General features: G+C 31.3%; 1 protein-coding gene across 2 annotated transcripts; it reads left to right on the top strand.

Moving 5' to 3' along the window:
- The first annotated feature begins 2,925 nt into the window (after nt 1-2,925).
- LOC106461016 (calcium signal-modulating cyclophilin ligand-like) lies at nt 2,926-22,371 on the top strand. Of its 2 annotated transcripts, none has more exons than XM_013920789.2 (4): nt 2,926-3,053; nt 6,881-7,443; nt 14,243-14,314; nt 17,415-22,371. In XM_013920789.2, exons 1-4 carry the CDS (start codon nt 2,939-2,941, stop codon nt 17,598-17,600), a joined length of 936 nt encoding a protein of 311 aa, XP_013776243.1. In that variant the 5' UTR covers nt 2,926-2,938; the 3' UTR covers nt 17,601-22,371. The 2 variants fall into 2 exon arrangements, with proteins under 2 accessions (XP_013776243.1, XP_022243532.1); XM_022387824.1 differs by having other exon boundaries at nt 2,938-3,083.
- The last annotated feature ends 765 nt before the right edge of the window (nt 22,372-23,136 follow it).

Below are 23,136 nucleotides of genomic sequence, written 5' to 3'. Positions count from 1 at the left end.
TGAAGAACACTACTGCATACTTCCATACACTAAGCACAGATTTGCACTATATTCCTCACGGGCAGGGTAGATGTTATCTCAAGGGAATGACAGAAATAAAAGAGAACTAGTTTTATGCTTGTTTGTTTTGTTGGATTTAATATAAAGTTTCTCAAGGGCTATCTGTACTAGTTGTACCTAATTGATATACTTAAAGAGAAGGTAGCTAGTCAACACCACTCATCACCGTCACTTTGGCTAATATTTTACCAATTAACCATTACATTATAACACTCCATGACTGAAAGGGCGAAAATACTCATTGACACGATTTGCTGCCATGGCCCAAAGGTTGACGAGTTATCTGGAAACTGAACATACATCTGAAAAATATCTACATTAAAATGAGAAGATAAAAATACACGGTATGCCTGCATGTCACAAAAATACCACACTGCAAGTTCCTTTTCTTGTATCTCCATTCCCCAACTCTAATAAGAAACTTGTTCCTCAGACTATGATACGTTTTTCTAGAAAGGCGACAAGGGTGCATTTGATTACTAATACACAGCTTCTTTGAGGTTTGGGATTGTTAAACAACAAAAATAAAAATTTCATATTCAATGAAAACATCCGATGATGCTCAGAAAATGTAAAATAAAGTGTAACAGCTTCGTATTTTGTGTGTGTGATATTTCCAGATTATCCTAACGAGTAAATTGGGTAAACATGCTGTATAATTAGAGGTCTATCAAGATAAATTGCAAAATAATATTGAAGTTTGCAATTGGCACTATCCACGTGGCTGGTTGTTCCCATTCAAAAATATCTGAATACAGCATGTTTGTCTATCTTTTTGTAATATTACAGCATTTATTCTGAACTTGTCATTTATTTAATATATGTGCAGATTTCACATAACACGTGGTCGAGATGATAAAACACGAGAAACATATTCACAAACACATTATGTATTGTCATAAGTTTGCCTCGAATTTCCTTGATTGGAAAATTAATTAATAGATTCTTAGTCCCTCCCTCACTGGGTCGGCATTGTTGCTTACCACCTAATGAAGAAAACTACAACTAACTCTAGAAAAGAACATTACAAAAAAATGTATGCCCAACATTGTTACAGCCATTAATCAATGTTTATTACTTACATTTTTGCACATTCTATGGCAGCTATTTACTGTTTTGAACGTAGACTGAGGTCGTTCATTTCAATTATTAATAAAGAAGAATCCAGAGTGGCACAGTGGTAAGTCAGAGGGCTTATAATGCTAAAAGTTGGGTTTTCATATCCACTGTGGGTAGAGCACAGATGGCCCATTTTGGAGTTTTGTGCTTAATAACAAACAAACAAAATTATTGCATAAAATATCACTAAGGCAAGTTGTTGCATACATTCGAAAATTACACACAGGAGAAAAGAAATACAAGAAATAGACAAGAGGGCTAACAAAAGGTCCCTTTGTGGCTCAGCGACAATATTGGAGGCTTATAATACCAAAGGTCGGATTTTGATAGCTATGATAGACAGAGTACAGCTAGCCTATTGTGCAGCTTTATACTTAATGACAAACAAACTCTTATTATTATTATTTTTTAATTTAACCCTTTTGATTGCTGTTTCAGAATTATATTCAAACCGTTTTTTTTTTGTAAAGTAGCTTTCACACATTTATGCTTCATATTATAATTTATGTATTTATCGTAAACAGTTTCAGTACATAAACTGAATCAAATATTTGTGAACAATCGTCATAGAGTAAATTCCAAAGTCTTAGGTATGCAATAAATGAAGAGATCTGAAATTGTTGTTTATGTATTTTAACTCCGACAATATTAAGTAAGTAACAGATGCTGGAAATTGTGGACATTTCATAAGTTCATAACACTTCAATATGTTTGCCCCTCCATTAAGAAATGTATAAGTACACTGAAAAATTATTTCACAAAATTATTTTGATGAATATAAATAAATTGTATATAAATTAAACTTTAATTACTAGAAACGAGAAACCAGCGTTTATACACCTCTATGGTTTCAATATATCATTACTTTCTATGTTTCAGAAATAAAAGTAAATACAAAATATCTGTGAAAATCACCTTTCCTTTGGCTAATAAACCGTAAGTTATGTACCCAAACTATATTATTTCTATACTTGGATGATTGTATCAAATCATTATAATAACAAGGCATGAACAGTCACTATAGAATTGTTGTAACATAGTTCTTTTGTCGTCGGGTTCTTAATTATTTGGTGAAAACAATTCAACGTTCAGTCCACGTAACGAGAGCAAATTTTTATATTTCCGCCTTTAACCTTTCTAAAAACTTGAGCATTTGTACACTGCCATAAATTGTTCTAGGCCTACGTTACAAATAAATTTCATAACTCTCTAACAATACTAGGACTACCTTAAAACCAAATCAACTTGATTTCACAAAGTAACCGCGATGGGTAACACACTGGCTGATTCACTCTTCCATCTTAAAACAACTTTATTTATTTGGAAAACAAATTATCTATTTCTAAATAATTTGCAATATTCACAACTACCTTATATTTATAAGCTAGCTTTGAATGTGTGAGAAAAACGTGATGTCAGCTTAAAACTTTCTGGGCATTCTCTGTTCTGCAACTGACAAACAAATTACAGTATTAAAATGTAGTTTGCAATAGTGTATTAATAGTTTTAATGATTGTTAAATACGGATACAATAAAAAAGGAACATAATCTACAAACATTTCAATGTGATCTCAGAAGTTTAGAACAATCATAAAAAACTTTGGCTGTTCACTCTAGAGAACAACATTAATTTTGAAAATTACTGTTAATGCTGAACTCGAAATAAAAACTTTTATAAATTTTACAATCTTTTGAGTACAAATGTCTATAAGTCAATTTTTATAGATGGCAACATATACGTTCGTCTATCTGAAACAATATGGCGAATATTGATGATGTTGCTCGTCGACGAGAAATCCGCAGAAGAAAAATTCTTGAAAATTCAGAAGCAAGATGGCAGAAAATTTTAGATTATGAAAGAAGTACATCAAAAGGTAATACCTTACCATCTAATATGATTCAAGGTAATGATTTTCTTACAGTAGTCTGAAAGTTAAAATTAGTATTTTACATACGATACAGTTTAAACTTAAACATTATTAATACTTGTAAGTTGTAGTTGTACTACAAACACTGACACTGTCGACCTAAATTTGTGAAACGGAACACTAATAGTAATAATTATATTGTTAGTCTTTCCCCTTTCGTAAAGTTGATTTCTTTCTGCGTTGTCAAATTTACTATATTTTACGCTACAGTTTACATATTAAAAATAAATGTATACTGAATACAACAGTATTGATACCCAATTAGTTGAATTCCGATGCAAAATTGATGAAATGAAACAGCAAATTTTATTTTCTTACGAATCCTTTCGTGGCTTCAAGAAATTGGATTCAACATGCACTTTGCAAGTTTTATCGTTTCATTTCAGCTTGTCAACTTCTTTGATGTAATCTCCAGGAAGAAATAAACAGAAGCAGAATTAGTATTTTTGACTGTTTTACATGAAACTTTACTTCTCTTAGTTTGTCAAAACCTCTAGATCTAAAGGCAAAACCATTGATTTGGCAACACTGAAAGTACGAGCTGACTTTGCTTTGAAGTGTCTTTTCTATAAGTAGCTCCTGCACATTCAAGAGACTAAAAATAAAATTTTATCCTCTTGAAACATCTGTAAGCTGGATTTTAGATTGATAATTATTATAAAAGTATTATAGTGCATCAACTTATATTAAAGTGTTAAAAACCATCTCTCACCACCCTGTAATGATTTTTTCTTAGCTCTTTCAAGTTTGTGCCCAGAGTGCCATATCTTTTTGAGACTAGAAATTTTTCATACTGGGTCTGTCCATTTGAGTAGCAAAAAAAGAATGACTAGCAACTCAGTGTTCTTACAGTGAACATTTAGTTATAAATTATTTCTCCATCAAAACATGCATTGTATTTATGAAAGTGTAATGACTGCAAGAAATTACATTTCCAAACACTTCATGAAGCGCAATTCATCTCTGATGTTTTATGCATAATAAATTTAGCATGTGTTTGGTATTCAGTTGTTGATGGCTTTGGGCTTTGCACTGTCTGGAACATTTTTTCTTGAAATGTTCTTGTGATGTCACATTTTATAATTATTGCACAGCCTCCCATATTATAATAAAAGTAAACTCATTATTATTTTAACCATATTTCATGTTTTAGACTTAAAACTAAGTTTTACCCAACTACCTTACACATAATTTTTTCTATCATACAGAAAGGGTTTTTTTGTACCACAGGGTAATTTCCCTACAAGTAGAAGCACTGAATTTTGTAGCAATGTAAATTGTAAATTATATGATTTATATTTCAGCAAAAGAATGCCACCATAACAAAGTAATGAAGCCAGAGTAAATAACTTAGGTAAAAAAAATAGTAAGAAATATATGATTTAACTTGTAGACCAAGCAATACTTCTACTATTATTGATACTTAAAACATTACTTCTAGCACTACAATAGTATAGGCCTATTGTACTAAATAGTAAACTTAAGTTTGGTAATACTATTGTTAGTACAATAATGTAAGGTTACTTATTAAGCTACAGCATTATTATTTACTTTTGTTTTGAACTTGAAGGTGTTATTAATATTATTATGAACTTTTAAGTTGTAAGTTTTAGTGTAATGATAGATGTATAAGAATTGAAATAGCTGACTGTAAAGTGCTGGGTGGGAATGAGAATTTTGATGTAATGGGAAGAACCGAAGCTAGGTTAACTGTAGATAATTTTGATGACACAAATATCTTTAAATACATGGTTATAGGTTATTTAAATTTTTATATAGATAGAGTACTAAAGAGAGGAGGAGGAGTATCTTTGCAGGTAAAATATGATTTACATCATATTAAAATTAAGGAATTTAGTTAGTGAATATGAAGAGAGAATGCTTTTAGTTGGAACTTGTTACAGATCACCTCCACTTTGTTATTTAATATTTTTATGTTGAGTAAGAATTTAAAATGTGTATTATGTTAACAGTTTACTATTTGTATATATTAGGTCATCAAAAAATTAATGTCACATTTTGGAACACTTTCATTACCCCCCCCCAAAAAAAAGTACATCACGCATAATAGTTAAATGGACCGCTTAAACATCATATTAGTGTAGCCTGTATAATGTGTAAAGTTTATTATACTCTAATCTCTTATAGTGATGGCACACGACAACACACATTTGGCATGTAATGCTGTTTGAATACAAGAAGGGAAACAAAGCCTCTGTAGCCACAAAGAATATCAAAGAAGTTTATGTAAATGTTTTGAACATTCGTAAGTGTCAACAATGGTTCAGAAAATTTTGTTCAGGTGACTTTAGCCTTAAAAACTGTGATGGTAGGGGCAGACACAATAGAATTGATATTTATACTCTGAAGACACTTATTGAGTCTAATCCAAGGCAACACACTTGTGAAATGGCCCTTAAATTTGCATGTCGCTCATGAAACAATACGTAAACATCTAAGGAATAGGGGAAAACTCCATAAAGAAAGTGTTTGGGTGGCTCACAAACTCTCCGATGATCATCGTTTCCAACGTGTAAACGTTGCTTTGTCTCTTCTTGCACATAATGCGCATGAATCATTTTTTAACAGAATTTTCACCGGCGGTGAAAAATGGCTCAGTCCTTTGACAAAAACCACTTCTGACCCCCAAACCTGGACTCCATCCACAGAAAATGATGCTTTGCATTTGGTGGGACATCAAAGGAATAATTCAATTCGAACTCCTCAATCCACAGCGAACTGTTAATGCAGAGATCTATAGTCAGCAACTGAAACGTTTAAATCAAGTCCTTCATCAGAAACGGCCTTCACTCGTCAATCAGAAAGGTGTTCTTCTTCTCCATGAAAATGCTTGTACACATGAATCACGTTTGAAGCAACACAAGATTATGGAGTTGGGCTGGGAAGCTCTCCTCCACCCACCATATTCTCAAGATATGGCACAATCAGATTATCATCTTTTTCGTTCGCTGCAACACCATCTTAATGGGAAAATGTATGCAAATGTGGAAAGTGTTAAAGAGGACATCAACATGTGTTTTTGCTTCAAAGCCAAGTGATTTCTTTAATCAGGGCATTAACAACCTGATTGTAAGATGAGAAAGCATCATCAGTAGGAATGGAGACTATTTCATTTAATAGATGTTTTGATATATAACTTGTTCATCTAAAAAAAAGTGACATTAATTTATTGATGACTTGCTACTTTTATAAGAAGTCATTCATAATTTTCATCAGTTTTGTAAGTGTACAAAATTTACACATTTTAATACACCCCCTCCCCTTTTCCTCAAGAAGTGGACAAGTTAGCATTTTGGGATGTTTGCCAAAGCTCATTCTTCACATGTTAGCAAGTAAAACCATTGTACAGCTGTGTACTTCATAGATTTATAAGATTTTTTCTTAACCATTGTAATACTATTGTCATAAGATATTACATAAAATTTATTAAAGGATAGCACAAAGAAACTTAGCACCTAAAACATCTTTTTATATCATGAAAACATTAGGTTTTGTGCCTTGACACGTGCTACTGATTTGATATTTGGATTTGGCACAGACATTGATAGTCATGAAGTGTTACATTTTGTAACTTGTTTAGAAATTGCATTCATCAGTTTCAGTAGGCAAATAATGTCTGAAGAAGACAAATCAAACTAACTTGGCTTATTGTAAGTATAGATTGCTTTCAATAATTTGGATGTGTTTTGAAAAGTCTTACTAAAGTTTTTGGTTCAGTAACTTTAAACAAATATTTTTTGTTCTTTTTTTAGAAAAATGTATGAATATCTCAGATGAACATGAACCTTCTCAAGAACAACCTTTCAAACTATCTGATCAATTGTATTCTGCTGAGAGAAGAAATGGTTCATCCAAAACTGACTTCAACCTGATCTCAGATGCTTCCTCTAATCCCACAGATTTAAATAAACAAGTTCAGCAAGAAGACAGTGTTTCTCCAGATAACTCAGATTGGCCTAAATCTTATGTAGTTGCTACATCAGAAGTACATGCTGATAGGACTAATCTTTCAAGCAGTAACTGTAAGTCTTCTTTACCATTTCTAAGTACTGGTAACCACACATCTAATGGAACACTGAGAAAAAGAAGTACTGCTTCTAATGCATTTCCCAAGAAAGTTTCAGATGCAGAAAGTCGTAATTACAGCCGTTCCAAAGCAGATAGACGTCGTCGAAGTAGTTGCACTCAGCTAGTATGGGACACACTTCAACTTTCCTCACTAAGTATCTCATCACTAAGGGCTCTCCTGATGCTGATATTAGCAGGAATTATTTCTTTCTTGCTTTTGGCTTTCAGGAATCTGCCTTTGTGTCAGGTTTGTTATTAAATTTCACTTATTCATCCACTTGTATGATATATTATTGTAGGGCAAACATGAGAAGTAAAGCTACAATACTTGCTTTTCTATGTTTGTTATCAAAATTTTAGTGGTTAGTGCTTGAATTTAATTTAATTTTTATTTAGATTATAAAATTTGAATTCCTAACAGTTCTAGAACCAGTTTAATCTAAAAAGCTTAATATTTAGGTTGTGTTGCTTTAAGTATGTAAACAGGTATTTTATTATATTAAGCAGAAACTTTGACAGTCTCTTTTTGTTTGAAATGAAGGAAGGTCAAGAAACACACTTTGTTTGAGATCTGAAATCCCATATAGATTTCCAGAACAACATGCTTATCTCTCTTTACACAGTAGCTATTCCTCATGCATCTGAGATTTTGAAAATGTCACTAGATTTGGGCTATCCCCCACCTAAGACATGTAACATGAACTGCAATGGTGCATAATGTAATCACCATGCGACAGTAGTCCTGCACTAATAGAAAGGTGACATATCCTCCGTGCACAATAGTTTCCCATAAGCATTTGCACTCAAAATTAACTTCATTATTATCCTTGGCATTGTCTTTAATGGACATGTTTCTTTAACTTTATATTTAAACTTAATTTTGTGAGGTTTGCACCGCCTTTTCACGATGTTAAATTTCTTTAGTTTACTTTTAGTTTAAGTTTTACCTAAGATTAAATTACCACTGAATAACTAACAAAAAGAAATTGATCTGGAGAATTACTACAGTGAACATAAATTCTCAAGTTACAGTGATTATTGCCTTGATCTGGAGTTCTGGAGATGTTGCTAACATCATCCCTACTGTGGGTTATGGAACATCTAGTCACCTCTGCTCTTGCTTCTCCTATACTTCCTGTGCAAGATATTTTATCTTTTTGGAGTTCTTTAGCATCTTTGGAACATCTTGTCCCTCTAGGCCAGGCTCTCACAAGACTTCTTCAATGGACTTTGAGTGACCAATGGAAAATCTCATGCAATCCTCTGTCCTCTTTTGTGATGCTGCTGCCTTCTATTCTCAAGGATTTGTCTTGTTGGCTAGATCATACCAACACTGTGGTCAGCATCATACTGGTTCCCCCATGAATATTTCCATCTTTTCGTCACACATCTCTTACATGTTGGGGCACATTTCTGAATGACTCCACAGCCTTGGGTTTGGTCTCTTGTGGAACTTACATTCCAAATGAATGTTCTGGAACTCTTGGCCACCCATTGGATGTGTTCCTATTTCCCACTTCATCTTAGAGTTCACTTGGTTAGGATTCACTTCGAATATTCTACAGACATTTCCCATATCAATCATCAGGGTGTGGCTAGCTCTAGGGTCCTTTGCTTCTGCACCTTTCACTTTCTGTTTAGGGCTCACTCACATCAGGTTTGTCTGCTAGCCTGTCATGTTCCAGGGGCTTTACCCTTGATGGTAGATCAACTCTCATTACCAAACAGGATTCTTCTTACAAAGTGGTTCCTCTAACGTATGGTATTTTGTTGAATGACCTAGGCCTTTGCAATCCCTCTTAATACCAAACTCTCCCTCTTTTAGTCTCTGATACCTCACCCAGCAGCTATGGCTGTGGATGCCCTCAGACAGAACTGGTCTCATCTCTTTCTGTATGTGTACCTCTCTTCTTTGCCTTCTCTCACATGCCTTGCCATGGATTTGTGACACTTTTTGTTAGGTCCTTTTGGTAGTACCTTCTTGGCCGACTCAGTCTTGGCTTCCTTATCTTCACTGATTGGTATTCAGGGTATTTCTTCCTCTGCCTCCTTCTTGTTCACTTTTGCTTCAACCTCATCTGTCTCTCTTTCATCTGGAAGTGCTGTTCTTTCATCTACACTTGTGGGATTTGTCTGGTCTCTTGCTTCATCAGTCATGTTTCTCTAACTGCATAGCCTTTCTTTTATAACATTTGTGTCACTCTTCTACTCTATCTATCAACAGCAGTAGCATGTTTTTTTGCTACTTGCCCATCCTCTGCTCTTTACCACCAGGCTGCCTACTATTTGCCCACCTTTTGGACTTCTTTACCTTGTTGTTCTAGGAAGGCTTGTGTCAGTTTCTACTATTGTATGTTATTAGTGGCATTTTCGACTACCGTTTGCCTTTTTTTGCTGTAGTTCTGTCTTCCCTCCCCTGTTCTTTCCACTTTGTTCCGATCTTTTGTAATTCATCATCTCCCTCATCTGGTTCCTTTGCCCAATTGGAACATTGACATGGTTCAACACACTTACCCAGGCTCTGTTTGAAACCTTGGCCCTTTCTCCTTATACTGTCTCTCTCTCTTAAAACCTACTTCCTTGTCCTTCTTGCTTGTGGTCATGGTGGATCTGATCTTTATGCATTGAATGCTTCCCATACTTCTTTTCACAGATCTTCCATGACTGCTTGTTTCTTCTTAAGACTTGAGTGGCTCAGGAGTGAGATCATATCTTTACTCCCATATTTTGTTGATCTCTGTCCTCTATGATTGTTACTTGGTATGCACGGATCCATTTCGGGGTTCTCACAATAATTTATTCATGTCATGGAACCTCTCTTCTTCCAAGGATCTCTCTTCCTCTACATTTACTGGATGGATTTGTCAGGCCATTTGGATCATCTTTTCTTCCCTGGATGGAGATTCTTGCAGGCTGCATCATGTCTCATCATATCAAATCTGCCACATGATGTGCAAGCACAGTTCATTTTCTGATACTTGTCTTAGGTGGAGATAACTCAAGGGTAGTGGCATAGGCAAAATCACAAAGGCACATGCGCAGAGAATAGCTGCTATGTGCAGAGAGGTAGGTATCTATTGGAAATACATTTTCAGATAAGGAAAATGTTAACTTTTTAGTTTTTGGTGGGTATGGTACTTTGGTAAAAAAAATCATACAATGGTATAACAAAAATTGGTTATTTTGTTGTAACAAAGAAGAAAAAAGGCTCACACAAAGCTTCTTCAGTGGATTCTGAGTAACCAATGGAAAATCTCTTGCAATCCTCCACCTGACCTGAGAAGCAAAAATAAATCAAGTCTTAATATTAATTTCATTACACTTGAATATTTTTGACAGTGATCTACTGTTAAAACATTTGTGTACAAAATCTATTTAAAAGTAGTTAAAAATTTTTTTTTAAAGTTTTATGTTTTATCCTGTAGGTTTTAATTTTATTAACTTAGTAGAGTAAGTTTGCTATGTTTTGATTAGATTTTTTAAATTGTATAAAACTTCCAATTTGTGTAATTAAAACCAATTATTCTTAGTACACACACATACATGCAGTATTGTGCTTGATGTAAACTGGGAACTTGCATAGGAACCTATAAAAACAAGACCTTTATTTTACATTAACACAAAGTGGGCTAATTTGACCCATCTTGGAAGTATGAAACTATACATACTTTAACTCTGAACTTAAGTGTATCTTCATGAAATTTAGCAAAAAAATTAGTTTTATTAAATATTTGTGCATGAATGCATAGTGAAATGAAAAGTTAGAAATTATGAAATAAAGTGAATAAAGTCATTTTGTTTTTCTTGAATTACTGCAGATTGTAATAGAACAATTACAATTATTTATCCTAATAGTCTCAGTTTCTAACCTTTTTACATCTGCTTTATCTAATTTTATGGTTTTATTGCTGTACTTTTGGACCCTATCTGTGTGAAAAGCAATAAATCACAGTGGGATGTTTCTGGAGGAGCTTTGGGTAAACAAAAATCAGGTTATAGCCACACATATACTGCAAGTTTGAGTTATAGATTGACTGAGCTCATGAAATTTAAAAATATATCTTAGTTTTGTTATATAGCCTGTGAAGTTTCTAAGTTTTTGTCTTTACTTATGTTTGTTAAAAAAATATGTAATAAAAAGTACTCATAGTAAAACAAGAAATTTAATGTGTCTTGGTTTAGGCCTTTTGCACTCAATACCATGACATAGTACCTCTACTTTTTTTTCTCACTAAGTTGGTAAAATAAAAATTCATGTAGCTTTGAAATATGCATCTTAGAACAAAAAAGTATGTCATTCACTAAAATAGGATGTCCCAAAACTGTAATAATTTAACTGGCTTTCTAACTAAGCTTTTCACAATTAAAAAAAAAAAACAACTCATTTGCTTTTAACTGTTGAACAACAGTGATCACAGACAACTGTCTACATATGAACAATAAAAAGGAATAATGGTGATAAGGTTTTTCAATGATGAAAAAAATGCTCTTTCAGTTGGTATTAATCTTGTCCATGAAATAAAGACAAACTGTTTAGATAACTGCCATAAAAGTTATGAAAAGGTGAGAAGGGCTTTTCTGATAGGTTTGACCAACTTATTGATATATCAGCAAATCGAGAAGGTAGGAAGTTCAAATTTTATATTCTTGCCTTTTGTTGTATATGTTTCTATTTGGTTGGAAATTTTGAAAGCCATAATAGGGAAGTTATTAAATATAAAAAGGAGAATTCAAAGTTGAGATAAATATTGGGACACAGAGAAGTGAAGATTGAGGATTTATTTAAATATCTGCTTTTGAAATTAAGAAAAGGAAACTTAAAAAATATAAATATTTGAATTATAATATTTTTGATGCCAAGTTTATTAACATACATGGATATTAAAGTTGTTTAGTTAAATTATAAATCTAACATTAAAAATAATAACATGCTTACTTTGACCCAGTCCTACTGAAGTAGTTAAGCTATAAATCAAATATTACATGGTTCAGACTTATTTCTCTGTTACAGGGATCAATAATGTTGAATAACTGTTGAATCAGTTTTGGAATTTTACAGTCTAAGTGAGGACATAGATTTGTAGTGTATATGAATATATATATATACAGTAACAATACCATTAAAAAGGATTTCATCATACAATAAATTTAAAATCATTTGCCCATATTAACAAATATAAAATGAAATACATTTCTACCCTGCTCTTTGTTTTGTCCCTCAAAAAGCAATAAGAGAAAAGAGCAAGATAAAGATAACATTACTTTTTCAAGGAGGAAGTGAAATAACAATAGTGATGTTTTGTGTAAACTAGGATATAACCATCATGACTTTTATAAGGTAACACTATTTGTTAAGGCTTGTAATTTATCATAATTTGTTTTTTTTTGTTTTTTTCTATAAGAATAGAATTTCTTTTCTGAGGGATATCTTTACCTGTCGGATACATTCTTTGGTGTACATTGTGCATGATTTTTCTACAGCTCTTACAGTACTATATGTTTTTGGACTAATATGAGAATCAAAAAGTCTGCTGAATAAGCTAGGTGTGTGAGGCCACAGTTTTGGAAAGTACAAAATGGGTTTTTCCTTACATCAGTTTTTATCATTTCCAAGAAGCTGTTAAGACTCTTAATAATAAACAAACTTTAGAAAAGTTGCAATTTTATAGAACTACATACTTTATAGGAAGAGGTAAAATGAGACTATTTCAAGAAGGAAAATGTGCAGCGTTCAGATTGAGGTGTTCATGATGATATAAAAAAATCAGTGGAGCCAAAATTAAAGTATCTTATGCAATGTTAAATTAAGAAATGCTATACGTGTTCCACAAGTTCAAGTATTTTGCCGTGATCTCTTGATTTGAAAACCTTTTGGATTTATATTCCTTACCTTGCTGGCACTTGCATTGTTTGTTTAAGTTAATTGATGCATCAATCAATTGTATGGTCATTAGAGCTAACCAGCAAGTAATATTTAAATTCATTATTTTTAATTATAAAAGTCCTTGAATTTTGTTTTCCAAAAAGTGTATGAATCATGGTTTAAAGTCAAAGGTATAGTTCTAATAAAATAAATTAAAAATTCACCAGCTTTATCTTAGCTCTTGCACCTGTGTAAAGGTTTGTGATAACCAAAAGGACATTTAGAATAGCAGAGGAGTATTTCATAACATTTCCCATTAATCCTGAAAAAAAACAAGATTTTCATTGACCTAACGTCTTTTCCTTTAAAGCAAAAATATTAGCCTACTTAATTTGGTTATTATTCCTAGCATGAGTTTAAAAATGTGTGTACAGTAGTTACAAACAATGAGAGAACATAGCTGAGACTAGTGTAATTTTTCTATTATCACCAAAATTAAATTGCAGTGAGAAAGAAATGTGAAGCCAAGCTTATAATTTGATTTCCATGTGTCACTGGATTAGACTGGTTTTTTTGTACAAACAAACTAAAACATCATACACAGCTGTAAATATTGGCACATAACACACAATTCCATCTATCTTCATTGTATTTGTTTCTAACATTGTTAAACTTTCAGGTAGGTGTAAAATTATCGTTGTTTACATGAATCACAGCTCCTTAAGTTGAGATAAAATGTTGTTTGTAACATAAATGTGATGGTGAAGTAGGAAAGTGAATGTAATAACACACATTCATTTTTTCTAGCTCTTAACAATCTTGCAACCAGTAATTTCTGAGTCATAACTATTAAAGTTAAGAATATTGACATGGGAAAATTCATTGCATGTAACAGGAATATGAAATGTTCTTGGTATGTCAAATTCTAAAAAATATCTATCAGTACTTTGATGCATGGTAAAATATGCCTGAAAAGTGCCTTCAAACTTTGCGTTTTCATTTAAGTCACTGAATAATGCCAGAATTACAAACCTCAATTATTATTTTTACACTGTATGTGGCAGTTTCTCTAATTTCTATCATTGCATTGTTAGAAGGTTAGTATTTTGTGATTTTAATTTTTTATTTTATATTCTAAGCTACCTTGTTACATGTGTTTAATGTCAGGTTATGTTTATTTCAGTCTGTGTTTGTGCCATTCACGCTGGTGGAATTGATGATATATGTGTACTGCTACATCAAAGGAAGTTTTAAGGTAAGCATAAATAGTTTAGAACAGTCAGGTCTGTATAAAAATAAACTAGTTATGCAAGTTCTATGTGAGAATACTTTTGTTGTTTGTGTAAAGGTTCTGAAAGCAAGAAATATGCAGTTATTTATTTGTGTAAAAGTTGAAAAGTAATGCTACATAAGCTGCATACTGTATAAATAATTGGCATTTTGATAGTACCCCTTGTATTAACAAAGTATCTCCAACTATCAATGTATTATCCTTAGACCTGAGATATGCAGGTAGCCTTTGAAACAAGAAATGAAGTATTGTGATTGGGTACTTGTAAAACATATCTATGATCTACTGAGTATTTATAAAAAATTATGAGATTTTTAGCTTAAATTATACTAATTTTTTACGCTTCTCTGTTAATGTGCTTAACTAAAGTCTTATTCACTTAGTATAAGGATTCTTTTTTGTTTGTAAGGATGAAGGAAATCCTGGAGTATCTGGAAAAATAATGAATTTACTTCAAAAGATATTAATTACTAGCTGGAGTACACATCCCCTGGACAGAAGTTATGTAAATTCATGATTAATAAAAGGTTATCTTAGGACATTAAAAGTTGCTTCCCTTATATGTAATTGTAAAAACACAAAATGTGAAACTGTAAGTTTGCATGTATCTCTGCATGGGCCCGTTGAACCTCCATACCAAATTTTGTGAAGATATATCCAGAGGAGTTGGGGTAGTGGTAAAAAACACCCATAAAAACTGCAAAAAAAATTTGTAAGTATCTCCCAATCTACAGGGGGCAAAGTAGTGGTAAAAAATGCAAAAACACCCATAAAAACTGTAAAACACAAAACTGAAAATTTGTATGTAACCCTGCATGGACCTAATGAACCTCCATACCACTTTTGGTGAAGATCCATCCACACCCTGCAAAGTAGTTACATGGACATACAACAGACAGTACTATTATATTTATATAGATTATAATCATGGAGTTTGAAATAATTGTTGGCAATTAGCAAATTACTGACTAAACCTAGAGATAGGAAATGACATTTTAAGAATATCGGCTTTAGACTGTATCAGCTACAATTTTTAATTAAATCAGTTTTAACAGAAGTTTTTGTTGAATTTGAGCTAAATAAGTGTTAATGGGTTTAATAATAACATTAAAACTGAGAAGTATAAGGTTTGTTAATACCTCTAGCTTAATTAACTGATTAATCATAGGCCATTACTTAGTGAAATAGTGTGAATGAAGGACAAAACTGTGTCCCTAGAATGTGAATTTATAAATTAGAAAATGTTTTCTTTTTTACTTGTACCTAAGTCGTACAATAGAACAAGGAAGCTTAGTTGTGTAAAATATAAATGTGAAGTAAACAGTATACTAGAGCTGGGCATTTTAATAGATAGATTACACATGTGCAACAATTACATTGATTAGTGTCACGTAGACTAATCAATTAATTGTAATTATGATTAAATAGGTTAATACAAATTAGCACTTCCAATTAGTACTGTTTTTGATTATTTCAACAATTGATTAATCAAAATTATGATTAAATGAATTACCATGAAAATAATAAAGTGTTTTGAATAAGTGTTTTTAATTATTTCTCTTTGATAACTTCAACAATCAATTAATTGAAATTACTGATAAATAGATTGACACAAAAATAATTAACTAATTGAAATGAAGGTTTCCAATTGTTATTATTTTCAGTTATTCAAGCTATCAAATTAATTGGAATATTAACACCAAGTTTTCTTGCCTTGTATTTGATATGGCAAAGCTACAAAGGCTACCTTCCACTGTAACTATGCTTTAACTGCTGATTATAGGGAAAACAACTGGCTGGAAGTACCCACAATCAGTTATGGAAGCCAACATTTAAAGAAGAAATTAAAAAGAAAATTTTTTTTGCTTATACCTACCATGATTTGAGGAACAGTGTACTAACTCTTTGGTCGAACATAATTGAATAATGAATATGTTGGCTAATCAATTTGCAAATAACACCAATTGCCCAGCTATACAATACACATAGTACTGTGTCTATTCTCAAATTTGTTAAAGTAACATCTTAAATGCCTTGAAATGGACAATGTAGGTTTGTGTAAATATGCTGTATTGTAGTCCTATTTGTTTTATATCTTGGTTTGTATTCATTCATAAAAAAAAAAACTTCTCTGGTGTTTGAAAATTGTTAGATAGTTTTGTGTTTCTCTCTCTTAAATTTAAATTTCACAAGCCTATATTATGAAAGCTTGAAATCATTTCCACCTACTGCTGTTCATATTGTCCAGCAAGCTTGAATAACTTTAGTCTCAATGGCAGTACATAACTTAACAAAATCACAATCTTAAATACATGCTACATGTATAAAAGTATGTCAGTAAATTTTTTGTAAAAGTTAGTGCTTTCAGTATATTGGAAATTGAGCATATCAATAGAGATAGGTAAGAATTTTATATTAATATAATTTTCAATATTGAAGGAATTGACTTATGAAAATTTTCTAATTTGCCATATACATACTTCAAGATAATATAAGAATGATACAGAATTTTTATAGATTTTTTACTTGAATTGATATATTCTAGTATTAGCATAAAACTATGTTGAAGCCTAATGTACAAAAACAATTATAGTTATTAGAGTATTTTATTATTCAAGTGTTATTCATAAAGGTGACATTATATCCAATTTTTTTTTCAAAATATATTTAAGAAGTTTTAAATCATAAATATATGTTGGACAGCTTCCGGGCAAAACAAAATTTTTTCAAACTGGAATTACCTAAGAACACAGTTGTCATTCTCTTTCAGGTACTGAATTGGAAGGTGTTGAATCACTAACTTGAGAGTGATTTGTTTCTTTTAAGTCTTTTAGGAATTTCTGTACATCAATAAGTGAACAGTAAATTACTTTGTTTTTGGATCAATTGAGACAGGTTGGATAATTCCTGAATTACTTAAAAATGTGATGTGTGGAATTAAAAAATACTGAGTCAATGAAAATTTGTATACTTAATTTTTAGAAATATATTTTTTGATTGATCACATTAATTATGTTATGCTGCTTCTATTTAACTCTGAACCAAATTTGTTTAAATTCTTCAGGCAGCTTCTAGGACAACCTCTGCGTCACTGATTACAGCAGCACTAATTCTTTGCGGTGTCTCATCGTCTATCATCAGTAAGACAAGTATATGTCTAAATATACTCCAAGATGTCAGCACAGACTTTGCAGTTTATTTTTTTACATTTCTTGTGATGCATGTGCTTTTTCTAGATTGGCTGTGTTAGAGCATTACTATTTGGCTTTGCTGAGCTAAATTGTGTAAATTACAGTATAGGGCTGGTATGCTACCTTGCAACTTATTAAAGTACCTGAATTTGTGATTTAGCAATCAGATGTGTGTTGTATGAAAGTGTGGTGAGAAAGGTACGACAGACATAAAGATTACAAAACTGGTAATATGTGTGTCAAATGTTCTACAAAATTTAATAGGACTGAACCTTCATTTAAAAAATTGTAGGATAAACTTTATAAAATTAATAAGTATATAAAAGTTTAGTAAGTCATTACATTTAGTCAGATCTAACAAAGGTATTAAAAGCTACACAATGCCAGATAGAGGCATGTTTTACCTAAAAAAAGCCCTTATTTTAAAATATCTTTAAAAAAACATAATTGTTATACACTGATAACTTATTGGTGATTATAAAATTGATTTACAGGAGTCTGGTTCTCTTTGTGTATTGGGCACTAGCTTCTTTTACTATTTGCATTGACATTGTTAATTTAGTGATAATGAACAGTATAGAAATGTGATGAATCAGTAATTTACTTTATTGTAGCCACATGTGCAAATAAGTTGACCAGTAACTCCATGTGCAGGAAACTAGTCATTTGCTGTAATTTTTTTAGATGTACTGTAGTGTTGAATACCCATCAACCATATTTATATTCACCACATGTGGATGTATAGAGAATGTAATAAAATAAAAAGAAAAATAATTTAATCCAAAAATATAATTTTACTTTCTTAACAATAACTTTGAATGGTACACATTATGAATCCTTTACTTATTTGGTTTAAGATTAAAAGGGCAGCAAACAGTCAGTGGTAAACTAGTATGTAAGAGCAGTAGTTCAGTTAGTTACCTGAGTGGTTCATTTCTTTCATGTCTATGCTATTATGAAAATCAAACTAACAGTTCTTTTCATAATGAAGAACCTACATATGAACTTACTACAGTTTATTCTCTGCTCATTTTAACCACCTTTTCCACAAAATTCACAGTTCAAATATTCCACCAAGAGTCAGCTTGTTCTTGTTTATTTATATTTCATCCAGAACTGGTCTAATTGCAGATAACCAAAAAACTCAGCTACAACTGCAGAATACATTGTGTTTAGATTGATAAGGCCATAAGATGGAGAAAAAAATGGTGGTGGCAGTTCAAATGTCAGAAGTATAAAATATTATTTTTAGATAATAGACAAAATCTATTGTTTTGTGTGTATTCTTCCATTTGTAAGCGTGGACATTTATTTTTGTTGATGAAAAAATTAATAATGGTATTTGCCACTGCATATTTTGAATCAGTTTTACATTTGAAATGATGATCTGAAGAGAAAAAAAAAAGAAATTCAGTCTCATAAACACACTTTGAAATTACCTTTTGTGATGTGTTATTCATCACCAAAATATTTCATTTTAAAATGTTTTTCAGTTATTGATTAACAGTATTTACATAATGTGAGTGTAAGGCATTGATTTCTACTTATGAATAGGAATGGTTCACAGATAATTATTAAATTTCATTTTGGAGACTTGGGAAAGGTGCACAAAAATGCACTCAGTAGTGCCGGTTTATGAAACACCAATGTTGCATTCTGAATCAACTTCAAACCTGATGTGGTACTGTATGTAATTTGAAATCCAGCCTTTCTATGGGTATTATATTTGTAATAAATACCCAGTACGTGTGATTAAATCAAAACTTGAGGTTAAATATTCTGACTAGTCAGTGGTAATATTTCTAAAATACAAGGTATTAAGTTTCATCAGCTGCAAAGGATAATCGTAATGTCTGATTCATTATTACGCAGTTATGTTGTGCTGAAGGATATATTTAGTTTGCTGTTTCAAGAAAATTTTTAAAATAGTAATAAACTCTTACATGGTGGATTAAGAGTTAGATGAAGGGTCCTGACAGAAAAGTTCAGATCAATACCCATAATGACCTAGGGCTCAAAGCATGCAGATTTTAGGTAATGTTCATCAATGAGTTATACTATTGGTTTAGACCATCCCTTGATAAAACAGTTTTGATCCTGTCTTTCAAATACACCAATATTGCTTGCCTGTAATTTAGATATATACAATGGTGCATGTACACATATGACTGACTTACCCCTATTCAAGTATTAGATATAATCTGACTTTAGGTAGTAGCAATTTATACTCCTGCTGGTGTTTTAATATAAATATGACTAAGGATTACTCGGACAACAGTGAATGAAATGTATGGAATGCTTGTGTGTATGTTATGATGAATATAACAACTTTTCCATCTTCTCTATGCTTGTACAGCTCTATTAGTGTAAATATTACGTCTTATTAGACTTCTGCTGATGACAACTTTTTCTGAAGATTTGATAGCCTAAGATCTCTCTTAAATGTGTATTCAAAGTAAATACCACATTTTTTTCCTTGTTAGCTTTGTGCTTGTCTGTTTAAACCCACACTGTTGTAAAGTGTTGTACGTCTGTACTTTATCTGTTATCAGAAGATTTTACATGTACCAAGTTGAAATAATGATTAATGGAACTGTGGGGTGGGGAATATATATATATATGTACACACAGAAGTTTAGAAAGTATTATTCAAACTAAATCTTTCTACAGTTTTTGTTTTTATAGAAAAAATTTGGGAATCTTGATAAGTTGGAAAACTGCAAGCTGTTATGATAATTACTAATTTGTGAAATGCCATACACTTCTGACTCATTTACAAAATAAAAAAATTAACCTATATGGTGGTATTATGAATATCTGAGACAATCGAATTTTCTTCTCATAGTTTTAGCATTGACCTAAAAATTATCATTTTCTAGGTGTTTGATTTATATAAGATTATTGTGGAGATCTTGTTCAAAGAAAATTTTAACACATTAATAGTGTAACAAATGTTTCAAAATACCATAAAGGGTTTTCAAAGTAGATTTTTTTCATTCTTTTTTTTTTGTCCAATACCTTGATGAGGATGGTGAATCCAATGAAACTTAGCAGCAAGAGATAAAAAAATCAGATCTTAGTATTTCCTTTCCTTAAACTTAATAGGATAATACAGTTATTTGTTTTTATTTCCTTTTGCATGCTGCATAAAAATGAACTGTGGTTCATATGTATTATTGAACAACATAATGTAAGAACAATTTGAAATACCTTTTTTTACCGGCTTTAGTGGATTATTAATTTAACAGAAGTTGAGTTAGTATAGATGTTCCAAGTGTTACTAGCAGTTTTGAAAATAGTACCTTTAGAAAAACACAGTTTATGCATATTTCAGAATGTAATAATGAGTTTGTCTTTAACATGACAGAATTGGGTTTCATAATCATTTAATTTAAGCAGAATCCAAATAAAAGAAAATATTATTGTGGGGAATATAATTATTTCCATAAAATAATGATTGATAAATACATTGGGGGATAAAAATCCTAGGATTGGTCAAAGTTTGATAGGATTACTTTAATCTGTTTTCATAAACTGCTTATTTACCAAGAACAATATCAAATACAATCAGCTATATCATCTCAACCCGTAAAATAAGCTTAGATAAACCCATAACTGAAGAATTGGTTATGTAAGTTTCTAAACGTATTTAGTGTATTTTGTAGTTTGATTAACACCAAATTCTTACTTAAATTTTTTTACACAAGTACATTTGTAAAGAGTTATATACTGCTTTAGTTTTGGAATTTTTGTTTGTTTAAAATACAAAATTACTAATTGGACATAGTCCTGAAGAACAAACATACTCTTATCTCCTGTTGAAAACCACAGACTTTTAATTTATCACTTTCAATAGATGCTGGTAGGTTTATCCTAGAACCATACTAAATCATTCTAGTTCTTTTCTTTTTTTGGCATGTATAATATAATTATTATTTCCAGTTGATTCAAACATCTGAATAAGAAAATGTTTTTGGTATATATTTAAAAATATCTATATGCTATGTGTTGGGAAAAGAAGACTTAAAAACTGTGTTTAAGAATCCTTTAAATAATACATATTACAAGTTTTAATGAAATGAAACAAGATTTTGCAAGCAGAAATATATTATTTTTGACATATCTTTCTGAGAGTTTAATATGATCATTTGATTGAAATGAAGACTTAAACTTAATCAGAGTCAAGAATAAGAACCCATGTATATGATTTACTACAATAGGAATGTTATGAATTAAAAACCACCCTGTCATTATCAGAACTAGTAAATTCTTATTGTGGTTATATTAATTTGGAGACCATAAATACCAGTATGTAGTGGTGTTATTTAGCAGTCTCTGTATTAACCTATTTCATTATGATACTCATTTTCGTGTCATTAAAGTTATAGACTATTGTGTTTGTGAAATCAGAAGCTGGTTTTAAATTGCTATCACTTCAATTCTTATCTTCTTAGCCTCCACTTTAAAGGTTAATTGAAAAAAATATTAGAAAGCCTTTACCAGGTTTGAATATAATTTGCACACACAGTGATAATTTAGTCCCCAACTCAGTGAGTAAAGATAGTGTTTTAAGAAAATATTACTATTGAGACAGTTGGAAAGTGTGGTAGTTGCTTAATAAATTTTTGTTGACTAGAATTTAGAATGTTTGTTGAGGTAATAATTTTGAAATTAACTTCATACTTTATGTGAAAACAAAATTGTGTTATGCATTAGTTCTTAAATGTGTTCAGAGTAAGTTTTGGTAAGCATTTTCTTTGTTTCCTGATGAAATGCAAACATGTAAAATTATAAAATTGGTAAATAAAGTTATTTGCATAGCTCAGGTAATACTTGATCACATTTTAGTTTCAACCTTGAAACCATTTTGAAGCTTAGGTTAAAGCAGCTTGATATTAAGTGTAAATACAATATGCAATTCTTGACACCAAATTCCAGACTCCAGTATTGCAGTACCAACTTTAAGGAAGTAAATATTGTAATTATTGTCCTGACACACAATTCATCATTCAACACTGCTCTTCATGTAACTGGACAACAGCTGTTAAGTCTTGACTTAAATATCTTATCTATTAACTAAACTTAAACATTTTATAAAGCTCTGAATAAATATTTTTTTCATTTTATTGATAATGTACAAACTGAACATTGTAACTGAAAAGCATTTATCTTGTATTCAAATTCAAAACATATGAAAGCACATAAAATAGGAATTGTGTATGATCATGGAAATATGTCTAATAATAACCATTTTAAAATTAAACAAAATTATGAAGCTTGTCTATTCTTTCATATTATACTTAAGTTTGAATGAAAGTATACATGGATCTTACCTTATGAATGATTAACACAATAAACTACAGATTGAATTCCAATATATTTAAGCAAAAATGACTGTTGTAATGTATATAAACTCTTACAGTTGAACCAAGTCCATTAATATACAGCTGTTTTGCTCTGTTGGGCTAAATCTGAACACAAGAAATTGTACTCTTTCTACTTTAATCAATGAAATATTTGTCAAAATGTCATCAGTTTCACACTTGCAAATTGGTCTTTATTAATGCACAGGTATAAATAGTGCCAATAGTGTAG

This window comes from Limulus polyphemus, unplaced genomic scaffold, assembly GCF_000517525.1.
Source record: "Limulus polyphemus unplaced genomic scaffold, Limulus_polyphemus-2.1.2 Scaffold880, whole genome shotgun sequence".
Lineage (NCBI taxonomy): Eukaryota > Metazoa > Arthropoda > Merostomata > Xiphosura > Limulidae > Limulus > Limulus polyphemus.
This window is presented reverse-complemented; position numbering and strand designations above follow the sequence as displayed.

Bases quoted from the DNA above. Each gene is read 5' to 3' on its own strand.
- LOC106461016 (XM_022387824.1), top strand. From the start codon at position 2,939: ATGGCGAATATTGATGATGTTGCTCGTCGACGAGAAATCCGCAGAAGA. The intron at 3,084-6,880 runs GTAATGATTTTC...TTCTTTTTTTAG, and splicing joins ACCATCTAATATGATTCAAG to AAAAATGTATGAATATCTCA. The intron at 7,444-14,242 runs GTTTGTTATTAA...TGTTTATTTCAG, and splicing joins GGAATCTGCCTTTGTGTCAG to TCTGTGTTTGTGCCATTCAC.